Source organism: Rhinolophus hipposideros (genome assembly GCF_964194185.1).
Source record: "Rhinolophus hipposideros genome assembly, chromosome: 5".
Classification (NCBI taxonomy): Eukaryota; Metazoa; Chordata; class Mammalia; order Chiroptera; family Rhinolophidae; genus Rhinolophus; species Rhinolophus hipposideros.
This window is the reverse complement of record NC_138051.1, coordinates 84057459-84082720: the sequence shown is the minus strand read 5'-3', so window position 1 is coordinate 84082720 and position 25262 is coordinate 84057459. Positions and strand designations below refer to the sequence as shown.

The following is a 25262-nucleotide window of genomic DNA, read 5'->3' as shown; positions in this document are numbered from 1 at the left end:
TTTCTAATGCTTAAGGAAGTTGAGGCTCAAATAGACTGTCTTGTGGTGAAGATCAGACCCCAGCAAGTGTCAGTGAGAACCCAGGTTTCCCTAACTCTGAAGTCCATGCGCTGAATTGCTATGTTGTGTTGTCCCCTTTTTTAAAAAAAGGAAATAAATGTATAGAAATTTACTCACCATCTTTGACTCCGAGTGAGTTTTGACCGTTTTGAAAAATCAAACCCAACCGACCTCAAGGAATGAAGAGTTGCCACCATTGAGGTCATGCTGAAGACAACACTGCAGGTTCTGAAAACACTTCCAAAGATGTAATCCCGAACATCTGCTGTTATACACACTAGTTGCATCAATGCAATATGTGTACGACACATCAGCTTAGACTCATTTGGAGGTGTAACTTCTGTTGTTGTTTTCTGGTCTCATTCACGTAGGCCTGTGCTCATGTTTTGTGAAATGTGAAGAGTCAGAGAAAGTGATTGTTGAGAAGAATCTCCAAAAACCCTTCCGGTTATAACACTCAGTGTTTCTATAGTCCGTTACCTTCCCTCCCCTCCACGCTGACTACTCAGGATAAATTTGATTTTTAGAAGGCTCCTTATTTAAATTATATTCCACCCCAAATATTGTTTTCTCCTCCATTTAAATTATAAGTGCTCATTATTATAGCCACCAGGTAAAAAAGATAGTACGTATGCTTAGGCACAGCTGTAGAGCTGTCTTTCCTTGATAATTTGTTAAAGGGTTCATGCCCTATTGTACCTCTTTATTGTCTGTTTTGGAGAATGTCCAGTTTTATCTACATTTCCCCTTCTTCATTTCCCTAAGAGCCAATGAGTTGAAAATGCCATTGTTTTTCCTAATGTGACGAGGTAAAGCAGAGCCAGATCTGGGATGTCAGGAAGCTCGTAGGTTTTAAAAATGATACTGAAATCATGAAAGGAAAAGGACTGAGTTTCAAGAAGTAAAATTTCTTGTTTTCACAGTGTGACTGATCAAGCTGCCCTTCTGTGCTTAGTGCCAGGTATAAAAGTAGAGAGGTAATGTCAATATACAGAGAATGAGGGAAGGAATCAATAGGATGCATTGACTGCTTGTAGTATAAATAGACTGGCTAATTAGACATTTATACAGAGAGTTTATTAGAAGGCTGTGGGGTAGGGGATAGGGTGTGTTCACAGAATTGAAGGGAAAGCTGAGTAATCAAGCTGAAAAGCCAGACGTCAAAAGGACAGGAGCAAGAATAGCATTTGGGTCTCTGTCGAGGACTTGCAGATGGTTTCTTCCAGTGCTACCATCTTGATGAAGGAATGACAACCGTTTTCAGTTTCATTTTCATTTTCTTAATGAGTCAAATTCCAAAGAAATAGCTTTGCAGTGGCTTAGCTCAGTTCACGCGGCTACAGGAAGGCCCGGAACCTTTACTAACAGTGCCACTCGTCTCTACTGAGGCAGTGCCTAAAAAATACATCTTAAACAAGATCCCAAAATACTAACTATAAGAGAGAAAACTGATAAATGACACTACAGTAAAATTAAGACTATTAATCAGTAGATACTAAAGAGAGTTAAAGGCAAGCCACAGCATAAGAGGAGGTATTATTTGCAATAGATATACATGATAAGGACTCGTATCCAGAATATATAAAGAACTTGTACAGAACAGCTGAGCAACCAATGAGCAAGTCTTGAAAAGGCAGTTCACTAGCGAGGCCATCCAAATGACCAACAAACATAAGAGAGCATGTACAACTTCATGAGTTTACAGTGAAAGCCTAATTAAAGCCACAATATGATACCCTACTACACACCCACCATCATAGCTAAAAGGAATATGACAGGCAATATCAAGTATTGGCAGGATGTGGAGCAACCAGAACTCCCCTACACTGCAGATGGGAGTGTAAATCGTACGATCACTGTGCATACCCAGTGACAGAACAGTTCTACTCCTGGGTATGTACCCCCCAAAATACATGCAGATATGTACCAAAAAGCATGTACAAGAATGTGCACAGAAGCACTAACCATAATTACCTAAATCTGGACACTGTCACTGTCCATCGACATTAGAATGTCATATTCACACAATTGAATATAATACAGAAATGCGAATTAGCATACCACATGCAACGAAATGAATGAATCTCATAGATATAAAGAGTACATACTGTATGGTTTCATCTATATACAGTTCAAAGACAAGCAAACTCATACATGGTGGTAGGAGTCAGGCTAGTGGACACCCTGGGGGAAAAGGAGAGCAGTTAGTGACTAGGATGGGACACGAAGGGGTCTTCTGGGGTGCCGGCCATGTTCTGCTACCTGATTGGTGTGAGTTATCTGGGTGTCTTTATTTTGTAAAATTTGTTGAACTTTAAATGTGTGTTTTATAGGAGAGGAGTGTGGTTTTTTGCGTGTGTTTTATACTTTAATAAAAAGTATAATGAGAGAGAAAGGCTAAAGTCAACCCCTGCAGGCCCTACAGTAACCATGCCTGGGTGTGAATTCTGACTCCACCTCTTGTCACTGTGTGGCCTTAGGCAAGTGACTTAAATTCTTTGTGCCTCAGTTTTGTCATCTGTAAAGAGAGATAATAACAGTAGCTATCTCCTTGGGTTGTTGAAAGGATTGAATGAGATAATCAAGATAAAGCACTTAAAACAGTGTCAGATACACAATAAGTAGAAAATAAGTGTTAGGTACACACATACCGTGGAGTCATTGCTCCTTACTAGATGTACTGGGGGAATGTAAAGAAGTATAAAACCCTGGGCCAAGGAGCTTATAATCATAATTAGAAAGACAAGATATGTAAAAGAACAAATAGCTGACCCTACAAGAGAGTATTGGGAAATTCCAAGTGGGTGGTACAGATGATAAAACCTATGAATTTAATGGTAAGAGAGAGTGCTGTAGCTTAGAGTGCTCTGGGAAAAATTCAGAGTTGTGAGAAGTAAGAATGGTGGCTACCCCTGGAGTGGGGTGTGACAAGAAACGAGCACAAGGGGACTTGTTTCTTGATGGGGGTTCTGGTTTACTTGAATGTACTCCCTTTGTGAAAATGTACAGAGCTATACATTTATGATATGTGCATTTTTGGGGGGTACGTATTATACTTCAAGTCGATGAAAAGGGCATTGGTTTTGAAACCTGGTTGATACTTGACCTTAGGCAAGTTACTTAATGTCTGTGAATTTCATTTCCTTAATGTATAAACTAAAACAGATACCTCCCATAGGGTCATCATGAGGATTAATGGAAGTGTATGGAGAGCACCTAATCCCGGATAAGAGTCTGATCTGCTCACTGGGGTAAAAGATGACAAAGTGGGGCAGACCTTTCTTGTACTAAGATTTGGAGACTCTATCTGGAGTTTATTGCTTTGTTAGAGGGGGTGACCTCCTGTCATTATTGGTGTTGTGAATGGAACCTTCACAGAAAGTCATTGTGATAGTTCAGTGACTCAACCACTGGAGCAAAGGGCACTTCTGCTTATCAGAGCCACTGATGGACAGTTGTCCCACAGCACCACTGTTGGTTTCCTTTTCCTGTGTTTAGTCATGGCCACCCTGCAAGTAAGAGTGCAGTGCCCTGTCCAGGAGTAAACTTAGTAAATATTTGTGGAGTGCCAGCTGGGTGCCAGGTGTTATGTTAGACTCTGATGGAGCATGCAATAATGACTAAAACAGGGTAAGAAGCAAAATGAAATAAAACATAGGTCTTGCCTTCAAGTAGCTCATAGTCTAGAGACAAGATATATGTGTTTTATCCGAAAGCTACTTTTCCCCCTTTTCTCTCCTTTCTGTCTTCTGATATCCTCTACTCACCCAGTATCTATTCTCATTCTGATTCACTGATTCAGTCTCTCTCTCTCTCTCTCTCTCTCTCTCTCTCTGTCTCTGTCTCTGTCTCTCTCTCTCTCTCTCTCTGTCTCTGTCTCTCTCTCTTTCACACACACACACACACACACACACACACACACACACACACACACACACACACACACCTTTCGCTGAATTCCACTCCGTGTATGCAAGCTAAAAGCCATTTAACATGGCCTCTATCCAACAAAAGCAATCAACTCATAGCATGTATCTTCTCTTTGGCTCCCCCGAATCTGTAGATGGCCGTGCCTTGCATGAATTATAATAACAGAAATAACCATTTATTCGGTGTCCGTTCCATGCCAGGCACTTGCCTACATTATGTGCAGCTCTCGTAACATTTTGCAGAGCATCACTATCCCATTTTTTAGGTGAGGGACCTGAGGCTGGGAGAGCTAAGCTCATTTGCCCAATGTTACCCACAGCCTGCTTGTGGCACTCACTGTGCGAGCCTGCGCTCTCTGCATGGGCCATGCTGCTTGTAGAACTGTGTGCAGCATTTGCTCTGATGATTAAATAATGTAAACACCCTTCTGCGTCAGTTCATCTGTCAACTATGCACACATAAACCCATGTGGTTAGGAGAGGTTGGCCCATGGTCACTCTTGCTGTAATTATTCTAGTTTGACTGGAAATGTCAATAAGGAGCCAGTCAGCCTTGCAAAGCTTCTGAGTTCTTGTTTTGTAAATGCTTCCATACTCAGGCATGCTAACCTGCTGTGCCATCAGAAGGGATACTGAGATTATTTTATTATCTATATGAAAATCTGGGCTGTGTGTTGAGAAATGTCTGCCATTTTGGTCCTCTCTTAGTGGACTGTCTCTCTCAGATTAATTTAATACCTATTGCTAGCCTCTGTTCTAGAAATCTGTAGACTGATAGGAGTATCTGAGGCAGATGAAAATGAGCATTGCAGTGAGCTGGGCACAGAGGAGGCAGCTCATAAATTTAGTGCACGTTCTGAGTGGCTTTGTACACAGAGGCACAGTGTAGAGTGGCTACTGTTCCCACTAGTCCGAATGGTTTTGGGTCCTGGCCTCTAAGTGTCTGTAACCCACTTGAACGGAGATAACCCACTCTATCTACAGTTTCATGGTACATATTGGGGTTCAGGTCATGATCAAGTGAGGAGGGAGGTCAAAAACCAGCAGATCACCATGGTTTAGGATCTAGTCTTAAGGTTTTCAGCATAAGAAAGTTAATCATATTCTTTTTTTGATGTACAACATTTATTTTATTTATTTATTTATTTATTTTTTGGTGCTGAAACCGGGGAAGTTCATTGTATTCTTGCTTTGAGAGGTGAGGCTTTATGAAAACTGACACAAATTTACAACAGGAGATGTATGTTGGCAATACGACTAACACCAGTTATTTGTTTTAAAACTAAAAACTACTATAAATTGAGCTCCTTCTGCATGTGCTTGGATCTTTACAGGTATTACTTCCCGTTCCCACAACAACCCTTCAAGTTGTTGGATAATTACTCACATTCCACAAATGTAAATACTGAGCTGGCATCCCAAGCAGGTGTATTTCGTTTCAAATCTTGGACTCTGTCCACGCTTCTCAATGCCTGAGAAGCATTCTGTCTGCTGTTGCATTACCAACTGAAATGTCAGCCCCTCTGCCGGTTTGGCTTCAGTCAATTTAGCCAGAATTTTCAGACATTTCCCTTTTGGGGTTCATACAGTACTGTAAGAGCACTTTCTGTTGTATTGTCATTGCTTTTGGTGAATTGTACTTGGTTGTTTATCAGCCTGTTTCTTCTGCTAGACTCTGAACTTCTTAAAGATGGTGACAGTGACTCAGTCTTTTTTTTTTTTTTTTTTTTTTAATGTTAGGCCTGTCACAGCCACCTGAAAGTGTTGTATAGTGGAATAGTGGAAGGACTGGGTTTAAATCTTGTGTCTAGTTTTGCTGGTGTTATATCTTCGGTACATGGTACACTGCCTGTCGGCAAACAGTATATGCTCAGTAAATATGAATGAATGAATGAATGAATGAATGAATATAATCTTAGATATTATTTTTCCTCTGCAAATCTTTTTCATTATTAAAACCGAGGGATAGGGGCCAGCCCGGTGGCTCAGGTGGTTAGAGCTCCATGCTCCTAACTCCGAAGGCTGCCGGTTCGATTCCCACATGGGCCAGTGGGCTCTCAAACACAAGGTTGACAGTTTAACTCCTTGAGTCCCGCAAAGGATGGTGGGCTCCGCCCCCTGCAACTAAGATTGAACATGGTACCTTGTGCTGAGCTGCCTCCTGGATGGCTTAGTTGGTTGGAGCGCGTCCTCTCAACCACAAGGTTGCCAGTTCAACTCCCGCAAGGGATGGTGGGCTCTGCCCCCTGCAACTAGAAACAGCAACTGGACCTGGAGCTGACTGTGTCCTCCACAACTAAGGCTGAAAGGACAACAAGTTGACTTGGAAAAAAGTCCTGGAAGTACACCCTGTTCCCCAATAAAGTCCTGTTCCCTTCCCCAATAAAATCTTAAAAAAAAAAAAAAAACCGAGGGATAATAATGTCTATTTTATAGGGTTGGCATGAGATTAAATGTACTAAATCAAACCAGGGTGAGTGAGAGTGTAATAGTGACTTTTGAGACTCAGATAGTGGTTTTAAGATTCAACATGTTTCTGCATCTAAATAGTTCACTTATGGTTATCTCTGTAGATGAACATGACTCAATTGACTTATCCATTCTCCTATTGATGAACATTTGAGGTGTTTCCAGTTTACTTTTATGAATAAAGCTGCTATGAAGATTCTTGAACAAGTCTATTTGTGGACATATCTTTCATTTCTCTTGTGCATAAACATAGGAGTAGAATTGCTGGGTCATGTTTAAATTTATTAGAGGCTGCCAAACTTTTTCAAAGTGATTTTACTATCTTATACTCTTACCAACAATATATGACAGTTCTAATTGTTCTACATCCTATGCCACTTGGTATTATTATGCTTTCTAATTTTAGCCCTTCTAGTGGGTGTGTAATATCTCATTGTAGCTTAATTTACACTTCCCTAGTGTCTAATGGTATTGAGCACCTTTTCATGAGCTACATGGCTATTGATATAGCTTCTTTTATGAAGGGCCTGTTTTTTTAATTTAGTTTTTTATCTTTTTATTATTAATTTGTGGGAATTCTTTATGTATTCTGGATACAAGTCTTTTATCAGTAGCTTGCCTATTAACTTTTTAAATGATGTCTTGATAAATAAATTGATGAAGTACAATTTATTATATGTTTTTCTTTCATGGTAGTGCTTTTGTGTCTTACAAAATTATTGCCTACCCCAAAGTCATGAAGATTTTTTGTGTGTTTTCTTCTAGAAGTTTTATAGTTTTGGCTTTCATATAGATCTATGATTCCTCTCAGGTTAGTTTTCATACATATGAGGTGTGATCAGAGAACATGGTGAATGTTTAAATTTAAAAAAATATATTACAGTAAAAGGCACATTGCCATTAATCCCCCTCAAAATACTCCCCTTCGCTTTGAATACACGTCTCCCATCGTTCTTGTCACTTTCTGAAGTAGTTCTGGAAGTCCTCTTTCATGAGTGTCTTTGGTGGCGCTGTTGTGGCTGCCTTGATGTCCTGAATTGATTCAAAACATTTACCTTTTATGGTCGTTTTGACTTTGGGGAAGAGCCGGAAGTCATACAGCGCCAGATCTGGTGAATAAGGTGGATGAGGATACATCGTAATGTTTTATTTGACAGAAATTGCCATACCAGAAGCGATGTGTGACATGGAGCCTTTCCTTTGTGATCAACAAATATGGTAAATACTGCTGCCGAGTGCCATCCAACAGAAAAGCAGGGATTTTCAATATGGGAAGCAGTGCAATGAGCCTTAGTAACGATGTGTGACAAGTTTCAATTTGTTCGGTGGGTTCAGCTATTCAGGTGTGAGCTATGGCTGAAAGAAGGTGTGTTTTAAAATGTGCCATAAAGTATCCTCCCTCATGACAACACTCTATGTCACACATCGCTTCTGGTACACCAATTTCCATTAAAGACATTACAGTGTGTCCTCATACACCTTATTCACCAGATCTGGTACCCTGCGACTTCTGGCTCTTCCACAAAGTCAAAATGATTGAGGACATCAAGGCAGCCGTGACAGTGCAACTAAAGACACTCAGGAAAGAGGACTTCCAGAACTGCTTCAGAAAGTGGCAAGAACGATGGGATAAGTGTGTTCGAAGCGAGGGGGAGTTTTTGAGGGGGACTAATGGCAATGTGTCTTTTACTGTAATACATTTTTTTTCATTTAAACATTCACTGTGTTTGATCATACCTCGTGTGGAGAGAAGAGGTTAAGATGTTTTTTTTTTAAATGAATATCCAGTTACTCCAGCACATTTTACTGAGAATAACTTTCCTTTTCCATTGAATTCCATGGCACCTTTATTAAAACTCAAATGACTGTATATGTATGGGTCTACTTCGAGACTTGCCATTCTGTTCCATTAACATGTTTATCTTTCCTATTGTATTGTCTTAATTACTGAATTTTATAGTAAATCTAAAAATTTAGTAACTTAAGCCCTACAACATTTTTTCTTCTTCAAGATTGTCTTGGTGCTCGCTTCGGCAGCACATATACTAAAAAGATTGTCTTGGCTTTGATAGAAATTGGGAATTTATCAATTTGTACAAAAAAAAAAATGTTGAGCTGGATTTTGATTGCAAGTATATTGACCCTGCAAGTCAATTTCAGATGTTTTATCTTAACATTTTGAGTTTTCAAATTCATGACTATGAAACCTCTCCATTATTTAGGCCTTCTTTATTTCTCTCAGCAATGTTATATATTTTTCAGTGGAGAGCTCTTATGCATTTTTTATTAAATTTACTGCTCTGTATTTTAATATTTTTATGCTATTGTAAATCATAATTTTTAAACTTTCATTTTCTTGTTATTTGTTACTATTATTTAGGTACTTAGGTTTTTAAATAATGACTTTGCATCTAGAGACCTTGCTGCATTGACTCATTAGTACTATAATTTTGTTGATATTTTTGGATTTGCTGAATATGCAGTCATGGCACCTATAAATAAAGAGAATTTCACGTCTTTCTTTTGCTCTTTATTTCCTTCCTTACCTTGCTGCAATGCCTAAGAAGTCCAGTACAATATTGAATAGAGTAGTAAGATTGGGGGAAACTGTTCAATATTTCACCATTATCATGTTAGCTGAGGTTTTTTTATACATGCCCTTTATCAGATTGAGGAAGTTCTCTTCCATTCCTAGTATGCTGAGAGTTCTTAACACTAATGGTTGTTAAATTTTATCAGATACCTTTTCTTCATTTGCTGAGATGGTCTCACAATATATTCTTGTGCAACTCATTATTCTATGCATGTTTGGATAAGTCCCATAATATTCCTGGGAGTTGCAGAGTAGTTGCCTGAGAGGGAGACATTCAGGCATGTTTTAAAGGGACCACCAGATACCAGTACCACGCACGATTCAGTGTTACATGCTCTCCATCCAATTCCTGCAGTTAATTTATGCATACTTTTGGCTGTTGTTTTCAGTTTCTACTTCATCAACCTTCATAACAGCACAGAGAGCTCTTATTTTTATGGTAAAGGTGGGACTTTGGGTGCTTTTTATTATTTCTTTCACTTGTCTGTATTTTCTACATTTTTTTTCACTAAACTTGGATTACTTGGTGTTAAAAAAAAGTTTTTAAACTTCTATATTATTAATTATATTACAAATTAGTAGACATTAGGCCTATTCTTAACAAAGCTTTCTGAAATTATATCCAAGTCATTTTAAATTTGATATGAGTGTTGTTTAAATCTCTGAGAGCAACACATTCACAAACCATTTAATTAATGGTGAATGACTAAACCCTTCTTTGTTGATCTTCCTGTTGTTTAATTTCCGAAGATGCTCACTTTTTCCTTGCTCCCAACTTTGGGTTCCTAGATGAAGTTCTCAGCACAGTTCAGTTCAGAAGGCTTTTACATAGCTTCTCTTCTCTAGGAACTGACTGACCAGAGCGGGAAAATGAACACAAAGAGGTGGTTCCTATGTGTGCTATGATAAAGGTATAGCTCAGGGACTTCAGCCCTGCTTGGGAGTTCAATGACGTCCAACAGATTGAGTCTGAGTCCAGGGAGACTTTGCTCTCAGGTAACTCTAACCTTGGCTTTCAAATTCTGGTGTTTTTGCCCATGTGAAACAGTTGAGGCTTTAGAGGCCTTGAGCTGGAGAGGCCTTCTTCAGACTAGACTAAGAATGGAAGTTCTAGGATGTAGAATAGGCATCAGCTGTTATTTCCAGCTGCTGTGCTTTGTTTTCGTGGAACAGGAAGTCATTACCTGGAGAGCCACACATCCCTGAGAGCTCATTAATGCTTCAGGAAAGGGAAGTGTCACATGCCTGCCAGAAATTCGTGTAGGCTTTATCACTGGAGCTGCAGAGCCCCCCAAGGAGCCATTCAAAGTCATTGTCTTGTCAAAATAATCACCTTTTTTCTTTCTAATCACAGATTCTTGAAACAGGGAATGTTTCTTGCTTTTTCTCAATACGTTAGTATGCCTTCCAGTGACTATCATTTATTTTCATTGCCTTATGTTGATTATTAAAATTAAAACCTTTGTCCTTAACAAAAACAAATACCCTCAAAATCAAAAAACTAAGTGCCCTCTTTCTCTTCTTTCATCAGTAATAATTTTAAAAATTTAAATTGTGTAGAATGTCACATTTTACAAATGGCATTCACATGTCTCATTTGGTCCTCACAGCCATTTTGTCGTGGATAAACCAGGTTTTTATTATCCTTTTTAAAAGTGAGGAAATTGAGTAACTTGTGCAGGATTAGCTGCTTCTAAAGACTGAGCAGCAGTGTCAGTGCTGCAGTGTACCCGAGCACTCCCGCTGAGGCGGTGAGCTCAGACCTCCTGGGTTCACATCCTAGTTCTGCCACTTACAAGGCTGTTGACTTTGGTTAAGTCACCTAACCTCTATGCCTTAGTGTTCCCTCTTCGATAAAGTAGGGATAATGGTAGGACCGACCTCATGCAGGTGTCTCCAGGATCAAATAAAATAGTTTCACGGCAGCTCTAGGCAGAGCACCTGGCCTTTGATACATGATGGTGAGGGTCAGCCTTGCCACTTCTGTTGTCTTGGAGGTGGAGGCGGTGGTGGGTCATTATCCCTCTCTCCTTCCAGCTACCGCTCCTGCCCTAAAACCGGAAGTCTACTCCCAAAGTCACCAGAGTACTCCCAACACATTCCAAAAGTCACCAAGGGCTCTGTTGTCTTCAAGAATCCAAATCAAATGAAATACTTTGACACCATAAACGTAGCTTTATCTCCATTTTACATCCCGGGGGAGGCCAAGATGGCTCAGTCGGTTAGAGCACGAGCTCTGAACAACAAGGTTGCCAATTCAATTCCCACATGGGATGGTGGGCTGTGCCCCCTGCAACTAAGATTGAAAATGGCGACTGGACTTGGAGCTGAGCTGTGTCCTCCACAACTAGATTGGAGAATGACTTGGAGCTGATGGGCCTTGGAGAAACACACTGTTCCCCAATATTCCCCAATTTTAAAAAAAGACACTTGCTCTAAAGCTAGTGACAATGCTGGCATGGCTCAAGCCCTCACAGACATCCCCTCTTCTGTCATTGCTGTGTAGTCATTGGGCACCAAGAGTAATGCCAAGAAAGGGATGTGAAAAGACTGGTGTTCTGATAGGTCACGTAATCTTAGGCTCTGGCAGCAACTGAACAGGTATTTGTTTAGGTCAGTTTCTGCAGAATTTCTGCAGAGTTCGAAGACTGGTTTTAAAACTTTCTAGAAATCAAGGAAGGCTAGTGCTGATGTCATGTTTAGTTAGATTCCAGGCAACAGGGAAAGCCTGAGATGATTTGTTAGCATGGCCACCAGGGAGCTGGGGCATAAAGATTGAACTATTGCCCAAATAATACCAGAGTTTAAGGGAATAGTAGATCCTTATTTGCCAAAATACCTTTCCCTTTGGACTGACAACCAAGGCCGTTTTTCTGGTTATAATAGCCCACTCTTACAAAGGGCAAGGAAGGGATGATTTCTGTGTGTGTGTGTGTGTGTGTGTGTGTGTACCCATGCTAAGTATTTGAAATATGCCTGGTGCACTAAACCAGTTTCCTCTAAATATTTGGTCATGTTTTTCTAAAGCTTTGATTATGAGCCTCTAATATTTGTAAGTTTATTTGTAAATATGCTATCTATATTATAAATTTACTTATAAGTTACAAACATAGTAGGTATTTTAGTAAATGTTTTATAACATATAAACAAAAATTAGCAATGTTTCAAGGATGGGTTAAAAAGTGAATAAAACGAGAAGTTCTGCTAGTTTCTTCCCATACCCCAGTGGCTCATCACGTATACCAATTTGGGTATACTCCCCCACTTTGGGGACTACTTGTATGGAATACGAAAACATCTTAGACCTGCCCAACAATTACAAAGACAATTCTTAGTACCAGAGGGATAATAGAAAGTTGGGTGTTCTGTCTTGACCCAAGTGAACTCACGATTTAACATTTCCCTTATGTGGTAGATTCTCGTGCTGCTTTGTTATAGTCACAATGCTTTTTGAATGCACACTCTTGTATCCCTTGTAATTCCCCAGCCTTTGGGGATTTATCTCTGCAATAATTGTGGAAATACTTGGACTCATGAAATCGTAACCTAAAACAAACATTCTTCTCTTTTTCTCCATCCCCCTTTCTCTTCCTTCCACTCTTCTCCCTCCTTTCCTTCTCTCTCCATCAGACTGATAATATAACTTCAAAGGCATTGTCTCTCCCCACTTCCTCCCCTCCCCTCTTTTTTGCTTCCTGAAGAAGACTGAAATAATAATATTTACATAATTTTTGTGGTAGCTAATGTTTATTACACACTGGGCCAGTTAAATTCAATGTCTGTTAATGATCTCATTTATCCTCACAGCAACCCTATAAAGTATTATTCACCTTAAGAATTGAGAAATATTGAGGTTTAGAGAGAGTTAAGTAATGTTCTCAAGATCTCAGTTTTCTAATGGCACAGCCAGGTCAGTCTGACCCCAGAGCCCATAGCCTGTGGTGGCACAAAACAGTCATGGAGACCAACATGGGGCCAGGAACTCAATCCAGCATCAGTGTAAGCCGCAGTGAAGCTAGCCTTTCCCTAATGGGTCTGCTGTGCACCCAGGAGACACTAGTATATATGTGCTGAATGCTGTGGGTGCTGTAGCAAGTCAGGACAAGTACTGAGTGTGTGAATCATCTGGAAATAGTTTTTTACTCTGTGTTTGCCTGTCGGTTACCTACTTTAGGAGGTTTCTGAAAAATTTGACGGGTTCAGGAGTACAAATGGATCTCTGCCTACCTGCTAGAATAAATCTGTTGTCATGCTAGGAGATTATCTTAATTTGATATGCTTACAGCTCGTAACTTGCATCTACCGTTAGTCTGTAAAACTGTCTCATTTGATCTTGGTAACGAAAAGGGAGCTGGACAAGAACTGAAATGAAATCAAATTACCAACTCCAAATTCAATTGAAAGAGGTGGCTTACTGCATGTAGAAGCTGTTTGTTTATTTTGTTATTTCTGGAAAATCCATATAAAGAGCAATGAGCTTTGAGAAATGTAGGTGAAAGATAATCATTTGCAGAGATTCTTTCAGCTGGTCAGATTTGCTCTCACCTTTCTATACTCTTAGCCCAACTGATTATACCCCCTGTACCTGTACAGGCTGTACAGGCTTTTTCAATGTTTCCTGGAAGCTGTATTATAATCTAGCAAAGTTAACAGGCTTGATACAGATATGGAAGACAAACAGGCTTGGTACAGACTCAGAACACCTGCTCTTCTCATCCCCGATACACCTGTACACAAGCATATGTGCGAGAGCCCCCCAAATTCTCTTTCTTTGCCCTGACCATGAGCCCCCTGACCACATTTGCAGAATTTTTGGAGAAGTAGCAGTTCCCGTCACTGAGGTTCAAAATGATCAGACTTTGAATGTGGTCCACAGTAGACCGGCTCTACTATGTCACTGTTTGGGGACTATGAAGGGTAAGAAGGCATTGCTGTGTGTGCTTCGAGAATATATGCCCATTAGGATAAGACACTTCCAGGGAGGTGAGACTGATGAGACTCCTAAGCTCCACTCCCAGAAGAAGTGGGCATGGGTCCACGCCCGTGGTGCAGGCAGACATGCAGTGGCTATCAGACTTACAGGGATATGCAAAGAGGATGGTGAGTTTCGGCTCCGCAAGGGCGTACACTGATCAGTAGCACATTAGTGTCCGTCAAAAGTAGACCCATGTGTTGAAGGGAGTAGAGAGGGAGATGACAGAGCCATCAGTGAGACGGAAACTTCTAGGTTCACTTCATTTGGTCACTGTGACATCCTCTCTGTGGCATAGCTGTTTTCTGGTTACTCCCCAACATAACCAGGAGGATCATCAAGCCCTACTCCTTGGGTGCACCCTAAAACTTAGTAAACCCAGTTCTTTTCTCTGTCTCTAACTACTGCAGTGAAGTAAAGGTAGTGAGGTGTGTCTTTACCTCCCTTGGAAGTCCCAGGACTTGGGGATTATTTTACACAGCCTGGAACTGGATTTTACCTGCTCACCCAAGAGTGATGAGCCTCTTAGCAACTGAGATCTCTGACCAAATGTCACAGCAGTGTTCAGTCCCTTCGAAACCCTACTTTAGGATATATTGATTCACCCTTAGTCCTTCACTAAATTCCGAGAACTTCCCTGCCCCCTTAGGCATCCAAGGGTTCATTGGATCTTACAAGCATCCTGGGTTATTGCTGGGTGAATAGCGAATGAGTACGTAGAGACACACACAGGAATGACACCTTCACTGTGGCAGTGGGACAGGCAGTCCTGATGAGTCACCTATCATGGTCACAGTAAGGGCGTGGGCACTGGAGGCCTGCCACTATTCCTGGGAACGTGCCCAGTGCTCCTTCAGGCAGTCCTTTTCTTGGTCCCCAGCCTGGCACTTCCTGAGCATAAAAGCTATGCTCATCTCCGAGTCAAGACGAAGACCCTTTTTATCCTCTTGCCCCAACTATATGTTCCCTTTACAGTGACTTCTGGATGCTCCTCCTTCTCATCTAAGCTCCTGAACCAAAAGAGACCTTTCCACTTCTTGTCACCCTATAGAAGAGTTTGATGGTCCATCCCAAAGAGCCCAGGCAGTAGGAACCCCTCTGTGTTCACTTCTCTTTGGTTGGCTTGGAATGGGGTGTCCACTGTTCTTGATAGGGATTCTATCAAGTAGTGATATGTGGTAATCGTAGTTTGATGGATTGGCTTCTTTACTTTGGGGAGAGCTCTGACCATATAACTTTACCAGCTTCAAAGCATCCTCTCTCCAGGACAGTGCGAGGACAGATGAATACATTCAGACCCTTTGGCTCTTCTTTGTATCAGTGTATTATGATGAATAAGTAGGTCCCAGTGTATTTTATCCAAGTTAGAAGCTCCCTTGATAAAGTTCAGATGACTAACTCCTTTCACCCATATACATTCACATATCAGGGATGGCCTTACCTGACTTGATGCCCAAAAGCTTCTCTGTATAAATGGATGTTAATCCTTGTTTAGTCGACTTCTTTTCCACACTGAACAATGTTCCTAGAAAGTTGTATGTCAAGATAACTCATGCCAATCTCAAAAGTAATCTGGGAAAAATTAACCAGATTTTAGCTTAGTGAACAAGCATCAAGAAAATAACCAGAGTTAGTGGGAAAAGTAGGACTTTATTTTTAATGTCACCTTGGGGAGTTTACTTAATCTCACTGAGCCTCAGGCTTCTCAGCAAAATAAAGGGGCAAAGTTTTATTATTTCTAAAATCTCTTCATATCCCAAAATGTTGTGATCTTTGTTCCTCATTTCACTTTACAGATCATTCCACACATATTTAAGGGCCCACTGTGTATCTGAGGCTGGTTATACAGTTGTAAGCATATGCTCTTGTGTAATAACAGTGACTGCTATCTTATGCTGAGAAAACTGATCTAAGAATATTCGTTTTTGCCACTGCTAATGAATTTCAATGAACAAGTCTTTTTTTAAATTAGTTTCAGGTGTACAAAACAATGTGATAGACATTTATCATTTATATCCCTCACACAGTGATAACCCCCCTCCCCAATCTACTACTCCTCTGACATCGCACAGAGCCATTACATTTCCACTGTCTCTATTCCTAATGCTGTACTCCGCTACTTGTGACTGTGTGTGTGTGTATATATATATATATAATTATAGTTAACATTCATTATTGTTCAGCTTCAGCTTCAGGTGTACAGTGCAGTGATCAGGCATCTACATCATCCCTGAGGTGGTCTCCCTAACGAGACAAGTGTCCATCGGATACCCTACAAAATCTTTACAGCATTATTGATTACATTCCCCAAATTGACTTTCATATCATACCGTGGCAATATTGTGGTTACCGTTGTGCTTTCTAATCCTCTCACCTCCCTCCTTATCTTCACCCCTTGCCCTCCCATCTAGCAACCTTCAGTTTTTCCTCTATGTCGCTGAGACTGTTTCTGATTAGTTTGTACATTTATTCTTTCCTTTAGATTCCACATATTAAGTGAGATCATGTGGTGTTTGTGTTTCTGTGTCTGATTTATTTCACTTAGCATAATGTTCTCTAGGTCCATCCATATTGTTGCAAATGGTAAGATTTCATTCTTCTTTATGGCTGCGTGATACTCCATTGTATAAATGCACCACAGTTTCTTAATCCAGTCGTCTACCGATGGGCATTTCAGTTGTTTCCATATCTTGGCTATTGTGTATAGTGCTGCAATAAACATAGGAGTACATAAATTTTTTCCAATTAGAGTTTTGGATTTCTCCGGATAGATACCTAGGAGTTGAATTGCTGGATCATAACGTAGTTCCATTTCGAATGAACAACTCTTAATAAGATTTTTTGCATTTGTCTTTTGTTAACAAATTAGGTTAACAAATGGGGGGAGAAGATGGCAGAATATCTGTTATATTCAAAATATCATAAAAACTCTTAATTTTTCCCCATAGTGCTTACTTTTTCTTCAATTTGGTGACTTTTGTTACCATCATAATCATTATTTAATCTTTTGGGAATTTAAAATAGATTGTGGTTTAACATTAAAAGAATCCACCATTTCTCTTTAGACACTAAGTAGGAAGCTCACAGGTACTGAAAATTATCCTGAGGTGTAGCTGGAGAACTTAATCTTTATACATGGGTTTTGTTTGGCAGCGGCCCAAAATAATAAAAGCAATTTGGAGATAGCAAGTAGAAGAGAGAGTAATTAAAATAATGCTTGATTTTTGTTTGGGGTTTTGTTTTAATAAGTCAATAAAATGGAATTGTGGGTGATAGTTCATTTTGTTCTGAAGATAATTAGTTTTTGCCTATTTCTTACTGGAGAAATTTCCTGCCTTTTTTTTTTTAACCCCCTCATTATTTCTGTTATCAGTCACACCAGTCATAAGTGTCTTAGGAAAGATCTAACTGATGCTTTATCAACACGCACTACAGCTAAGCTGTTTGTTTTCTTTCTCTAAAGTTAATTAGTAGGAGTAATAAAGATATACTATGACCTTTCATTATTTCTTTATTTGTAGGCAATACAGAATTTTTTAAAGAAAGAATACAGGTTTAAAAATTTTTTAATCGTTTCTTACCCAACATGAGACATTTGTTTTTCACATCAAAACGTTGTTATATTCCAAAGTTTTTTAATACATAAATACATTATATCATGGAAATGTATCATTCTAGTGGTAGTAGTAATAGCAGTAAGTTTAATAGCTGCTAACATCTACTGAACATTTATTATTTGCCAGGCACAATTCTGCTAATATCTGTATTAAATTTTCCCAGCAATCCTGTCAGGTAGGATTTAATATCTTCCTAATTTCATAAATGGAAAAAGTGAGATGCAGATAAATGAAACAACTTGCCCAAAGTCACAGGGCTAATAAGCTGCAGATACGGAATGGAAACCCAGGCAATCTGACTCCAGATTGTAGGCTCTTGTTATTATTCAGTCAACAATATAGTGTATCATGATCAGCTTCCATGTGAAAAAACATGCATCAATAGCTTTGTCTTCAGAGCTCCGTGGGATTCCATTTTTAGGGTGTCACAATTTTTTTGATATGACCGGTCTCCCATTATTGGGCATTTTGGTCATTTCCAATTTTTCTGTGATAAAACATTGCTATGATAAACATACCACTCTATACATAGTTGTATGCCTGTCTTGTTCTTTCCTTAGAATAGACTCCTATAAGTAGAATTCTTAGGTCACTTTTTTTGAGACTTTTAAACAAAATTTCAAATTGACCTCCAGAAAGATTTTTTTTATCAGAGTGTAAATTTACCCATGTCACCAATAATGATTATTATTCTTTTTTATCTCTTTGGCTCTATGACCCATGGAGAATTGTATTTATTGTTTTAGAAGGTTAAACTTTATTTCAAATAGTTATTGGATTTACATTTCTTCATTAGTAAATTGTTCTCATCCAATTTTTTTGTGAAAGTGTACCCATTTTTAAGTATTCACTGTCATTACATATTAAGTACATTAAGTTTTTATCATATGTGATGCAAATATTTTCTCCCCCAAATTTTCCGTATAGATGTTATTTTTTATATGTAAAAGTCCCAAAGAAAAAACTTTAATATATGACCTAACCTTTGTAAAAATAATTGAAGATGTTTTTCAGTCATCGATAAATAATGCAAAATAAGAGCTCACAAGGAAGGAAGTCAGTGTTAATAAAGGATAAGTTTTTTTAAGTAGTATTTGGCAGTCCTTGGGTTCACCTCAAGAAATGCTTTATCTTACAAATTGGTAGTCATCAGGATGTCAAATACAGTATGGGGAATATAATAAAAAATGTGAAAATTACGTAGGGTGTCAGATGGGTACTGGACTTATCGGAGGGATCACTTCATACATAGATTATATAAATGCCTAACCACTGCACTGTACACCTGAAACTAACATAATATTTAATGTCAACTATAATTATATGTATCTACACACACACACACACACACACAAATATGTATATGGTCACAGAATGTAAAGTACAGCATAGGGAATATAGTCAATGTTATTGTAACAGCTATATATGATGTCAGATGGGTAGTAGACTTTGTGGGGTTATCACTGTGAGGGGTATAAATGTCTAATCATTATGTTGTTTTGTGCACCTAAAACTAATTGGAAAAAGGGGAGGAAGTTTCAATTCTCTATCTTCACAAAAACATGCTTTATTTTCATGTGAACTATGGACCACTTTTGCTTTTTATCTGTAAAGTGTCTTTATTACGATATTTTTTATTTATGAGTGATTTAATACAAAACAAATTCTCATTTTCAGAGATTTGACCTATAATCCACTACCATCCCAAAGTATGGATTTTAAAAAAATTTTTATTGGAGAATATTGGGGAACACTGTGTTTCTCCAGAGCCCATCAGCTCTAAGTCATTGTCCTTCAATCTAGCTGTGGAGGGCACAGCTCAGCTCCAAGTCCAGTCGCCATTTTCAATCTTAGTTGCAGGGGGCACAGCCCACCATCCCATGTGGGAATTGAACTGGCAACCTTGTTGTTCAGAGCTCCTGCTCTAACCAACTGAGCCATCTTGGCCGCCCCCGGGATGGATTTTTTTTTTTTTTTAAGACAGGTTGTAATCATGAGAGATGAATTGCCAAAAGAGAGAAAATTTTGTAACAAAGTCTTCTGATACTTTTAAACGGCTGTCAAAAAGAATATAGAATCTCTAGAAATTAATTTTTTAAAATTCCTCTCCAATTATAAAAACCCTTCATTTAAATTGTGAGTCTAATGCTTTAAAACTATCTAGGACTTGGTGTGATTTTAAATAACTTGGTTTAAAAAAATATTTATTGTAAGAAAATTATCTTCAGTGGAGACAAAGGCCTTTATTTACTTATTTACTTATTTTCCTTCTGTTTTGACTCTGGAGAGGAAGACGAGAAATGCTATTTTGGGGACAAGATTCCCAACAGAAGGGAATCCTTTGACAGTTTTGGCAGAGAGCCACGTTTAAAGGAAGAGGCCTTGAGCTTATTTTACACTGGGGAGTGGTGATAAGCTCCAAGGCAAAAAGGATGTCCCTGATACACTACCAGACTGGGTGGGAAGGCGACATTACAAAAACTCTACAGAGAACCTTCATTAGAAATGGATGCATTGTAAGATATGCCCCTTTTCCAGTTCTCTAAGGAAGATCGGTTACTGTTCCAAGGAAGTGATTATGTTTTACTCAGGGCCACATTGTTCCCTTTAGCCTTCACCATCATTACCATCATCATCATCATCATCACAACAACAACAATAATAATAATATAGTAGTAGTAATACATAAAATATAAGTCCTACAAACCTAGGTTATTTCTGACCCTTTTCCCTTTATTTTCCAGAAATAAATCCACCACAGTGGATTAATGATTAATTTGAATAATAATGTCATCTTTAATTTTAAAATGCTTTGAAATCCTTTTGTGGTGCTATACACATAGAAAGTACGTTTTGGTCATTGTATTTCTGGGGTTGGTATTGGTATGTATGGGTGCTCATGTATTCAACCTACATTTTTGAAACTGATGTTTTTTAGTAGAGAATTGCTGTTTGTTTGAACAAATATATTTGGAAAGATGAATGACAAGCCTGCCGTTCTATCCACGTGTAATTATATTTGCAATTATGTGTGGCACTGCTGGTTTGGTATGGTTAGATGTAACATTCATGAAAGTTTACCAAGGTGGTCAGAAAACTGAAGCATTTGAGTATCCATTTCTCTTTGATTCCAACTCCTGGCAGTGAAAAAAGTGTGTGAAATGGTGACAGAGATACCCGAACACATTTCTCTAGAGACAGAGAGAGTGGAAGAACTGCCCCAAAGCAAAGTTTATGTTCTTACACATTCAATCAACAAACTTAGTGAGTTTCTACTCCATGCCAGATGCAGATTTGTTTTCTATGCTATTCCTTCATCAGAATCCACTCCTTGCTAACGGCCGCATTTCCCACTCCCTTCCCACAACTCCAGCAGACACACACAGGGTTTTAATGCTACTGAGAAGATTTGAATTTCTCCCACATGAAAACTAAAGTCCTATAGCTCTTTCCTTGAATGCCCTGCTAGGGTGGAGTTTTATTTGTACTAACTTTTTTTTTTCCTTAAAGTAAATAAACCCCAAGATAGAAAGATATCTTAGAGAAAATAGAAGACATTATATCATGAACATTTTCTCATGTTACTGAATACTTGTAAACATTTAAATAGCTGGGTATTATTCTATTGTATACCTCAATTTCTTAATATTCACCCAAAACTTGGTTCACAAGTTGGATTTATTTCCTTAAGTCATTGTTTATGAACATTTGTAAGATCATTAATACTTGCCAGGCCACTTTCAGAGACTTTGTAGCAATTTACAGTCCCATTAAAGTTCTGTTTACTGTTCATATCATAGCACCCTTATTCTCTTTGAAAACTAAAAACTTTAAATCTTCACTGATTTTTTAATTTGCATTTTTCTTATTACTAGTGAGACTGGACATTTTTAACATGCTCATTAGACATTTTTAGTTTCTTTTCCCTAAGTTGTCTGTGTATGTCCTTTGCCTGTATTTCTACTGGAGTTTTTGTATTTTTCTTATGCACTTGTCTGAACTTATTTCATATTAACGATGTTAACATTTTGTCTTTACTATTTATTGATTACGTTTGGGGGGGAAATCCCTCCAGTTACATTATTTGCAGTCATATTATTACTTGGAGCAGATAACTTATTTTATTCAATGAGACCAGCTGTATATCATTTTGTGTAGGAAGTGGTTTTCAACGTTTAAAAATTAAGGATACATTCTGTAGGGCAGAGGAAAGAAAACATCTATTCCACGAACATCTATAAAGTAAAGGGAGAATGTATAAGAGTTAAATTGCAAGGGACCTTGATCCTACCAGTACTTGTGTATCAATAGACTGGTTTACGTTCTTACTGTCGTATCTATATGGCCCCTCTAGTGTGTTTATTACAGAATTATGAGATCTGTGCCCAAACTAAGCATTTGAGACAGGTAACGAGCTGCTTTGGAATTTACTGGATTTCAGCTAAAATTCTAGTCATCCCTCATTCCCTTACCTCAGTTTCCCATGCCTCCAGAGTCCCTGAATAGCAGCCCTCATATGTTCTTCTTTTCCTTTTAGACAATTCTTCCTCTCTCCAGGAAGATGAAGAGGTAGAGATGGAGGCCATCAGCTGGCAGGCCAGCAGTCCAGCCATGAATGGACACCCTGCCACTCCGGTGACCTCTGCTCATTTCCCTAGCTGGGTCACTTTTGATGACAATGAAGTCAGCTGCCCTTTGCCACCCATCACCTCTCCCCTGAAGGCGAACACACCTCCTAGTGCATCTGTGATCCCAGGTGTACCTTATAACTCAACTGGGTCATTTAAGAAGAGGGAACGTCCCAAGAGCACTTTAGTGAACTTCTCCAAAGTTCAGAAGCTGGACATTTCCTCCTTAAACCATCCGCCTTCCATAACTGAAGCTCCACCATGGAGGGCAACCAATCCTTTCCTGAATGAGACTCTACAGGATGTACAACCCTCCCCTATCAACCCTTTCAGCGCTTTCTTTGAGGAGCAGGAGAGGCGTTCCCAAAACAATTCCATTTCCAGCACCACAGGCAAAAGCCAAAGAGATTCTCTCGTTGTCATTTACCAGGATGCCATCAGTTTTGATGACTCAAGCAAAAACCAGTCACACTCCGATGCTGTTGAAAAACTCAAACAACTCCAAATTGATGACCCTGATCACTTAGGTAAGGCGACACTAAGTGATGATGACCCAGTAGGCTGGATTGAACTAGACGACCACCCGCCTGCTTCAGCACTGTCCCAGCCCAGGAATGGCTGGTCAATGATGCTAAGGATCCCTGAGAAGAAAAACATCATGTCCTCCAGGCACTGGGGACCCATCTACATCAAACTGACAGACACTGGTTACCTGCAGCTGTATTATGAGCAGGGCCTAGAAAAACCATTCCGTGAGTTTAAGCTGGAGATCTGCCACGAGATTTCTGAACCCCGACTCCAAAACTACGACGAGAATGGCAGGATCCACAGCTTGCGGATAGACCGTGTCACCTACAAGGAGAAGAAGAAATACCAGCCCAAACCTGCTGTTGCCCACACAGCGGAGAGGGAACAAGTAATTAAGCTGGGCACCACCAATTACGATGACTTCCTCAGCTTCATCCGTGCAGTTCAGAACCAGCTCATGGACCTGCCGGTGTTGTCCATGGACTTGAGCACGGTCGGCTTGAACTACCTTGAGGAGGAGATCACGGTGGACGTCAGAGATGAATTCTCTGGCACTGTGAGCAGGGGAGACAGCCGGCTTCTCCAGCACCACATCTTGACACGGATCCACATTCTGAGTTTCCTGTCGGGGCTTGCGGAATGCCGCTTGGGCCTCAATGATGTCCTCATCAAAGGGAACGAAATCGTTTCCCGGCAAGACATCATGCCGACCACCACCACAAAGTGGATCAAGCTCCATGAGTGCCGTTTTCACGGCTGTGTGGACGAGGATGTTTTCAACAGCTCACGGGTTATTCTGTTCAACCCTTTGGATGCGTGCCGCTTTGAGCTGATGCGGTTCAGGACAATATTTGCTGAGAAGACCTTGCCTTTCACGCTCAGGACGGCGGCAAGCATCAATGGGGCAGAGGTGGAGGTGCAGAGCTGGCTAAGGATGTCCACCGGCTTCTCCTCTAACTGTGACCCTCTCACTCAGGTTCCCTGTGAGAATGTGATGGTTCGCTACCCTGTGCCCAGTGAGTGGGTGAAAAACTTCCGCAGGGAAAGCGTCCTGGGAGAAAAGTCTCTGAAAGCCAAAGTGAACCGGGGGGCTAGTTTCGGCTCCACTAGTGTATCTGGCTCTGAACCTGTCATGAGGGTAACTCTGGGAACTGCCAAGTATGAACATGCCTTTAACTCTATTGTATGGAGGATAAACCGATTGCCCGATAAAAACTCAGGTAGGTAGAGACTTCCTGTCGGTGAAAACCACCACACAGTTGCCAGCGAGCTGGGATCAGAGTGGCACAGGCTATTATTATTCCCCTCCGAAGTGCTGAGTTTTGTTGTGTGATGGGAATGCTGATGGGGGGAGGGAGGAACCAGAAAAGCAAAAGTATTTGAGTGAAGTAACAAACAGGGATGACCCAGTTCACGGTCATCTTTTTACCCCCTTAACTATCGCATTTCTTCCATAAAACTGCATATTCTCTTCAGCTGAGCTGCTAAGCGTCTTTCCAGGACACCTTATAAATTGGTATTCCTTTCTGACCCACTAAAGTACGATCTGTGGTGCTGGAAGCTATCCATTTTCAGATCCTAGTAGAAGGCTTCTTCTGGGTTCTGAAGAGACAACTATGCCCTTGGTGTAGGTAAAAAGGCCAGTTTATGGCGAATCATATGTACAATACAGGTGAGGAGCAGATTTATAATTCCAGCCACCCTATGGCAGGCCTGACAATCACAGCATCTTGAACTCAGAGTTGGAATCTGGGGATGGGAAAGAGGAGAGATGGCCTCTGACCTAGCCAGGATGTGAAGTTCCAAAACATCTGAAAGTCCATCAGACAAAAAGTAAAGGAAGGAATGTTTGATTTAAATAAAGAAAGAAAGCTTAACCAGCCCTAGCTGGCCTGCTCACAGCTATCAGGGGTGCTTTTCTGCTTGAGTGAGCCCAGAAGGCAATAACTTTCCTCATAAGTCCAGTGAGACTTAGTGAAAGGACAAAACTAGGAAATAATCAAACCAGCTCTAGCAGCCTTATTTATTACAGTAAGTCTGGGTGACCCCAATGGCAGTCAGTAAGCCCGCAATTCTTTGATCTTTTAAACTACTTCTCTTCTTGTTTATAAGAAACTTGGCTCATCTGTTAACAAAAGTGGATATGTTAGCTGAGCAAAAACAGTAAGGTTTGGCAAAACTCTTGTTTGAAATTTCTTCCTCTGATGCAGATATTCTTCTTTCCATTCTCAATATTAAATCCTAATAGTGTGTTCAGAGTCTTCATTTCCTGTTCTGAGTGTGGAGAGGCTGTGTTATCATACTCTAAGTGTAATATGATGTGATGGCCAGAGGCGGTATGACCTGGTCCGCTCTCCAGGCATTCCAAGCACTGGACACCCACCAGGCACTCTGTAGCGGACGCTGGGTGTAGTGGTGCAAATTGGAGAGACAATTGGATCTCTGTGTCTGAGGCTGGATTTGCCA

At 40.0% G+C, this 25262-nt stretch overlaps 1 protein-coding gene across 4 annotated transcripts in view; it reads left to right on the top strand.

Annotated features, from left to right (window-relative positions):
- Positions 1–25262, top strand: part of STON2 (stonin 2) — a 127693-nt gene that overhangs the window by 90066 nt on the left and 12365 nt on the right. For all 4 annotated transcript variants that reach the window (XM_081047487.1, XM_081047488.1, XM_081047489.1 and 1 more), the window contains one exon: positions 22178–24016. In XM_081047487.1, coding sequence (XP_080903613.1) covers positions 22178–24016 — 1839 coding nt within the window. The remainder of the gene's footprint in view (positions 1–22177; positions 24017–25262) is intronic.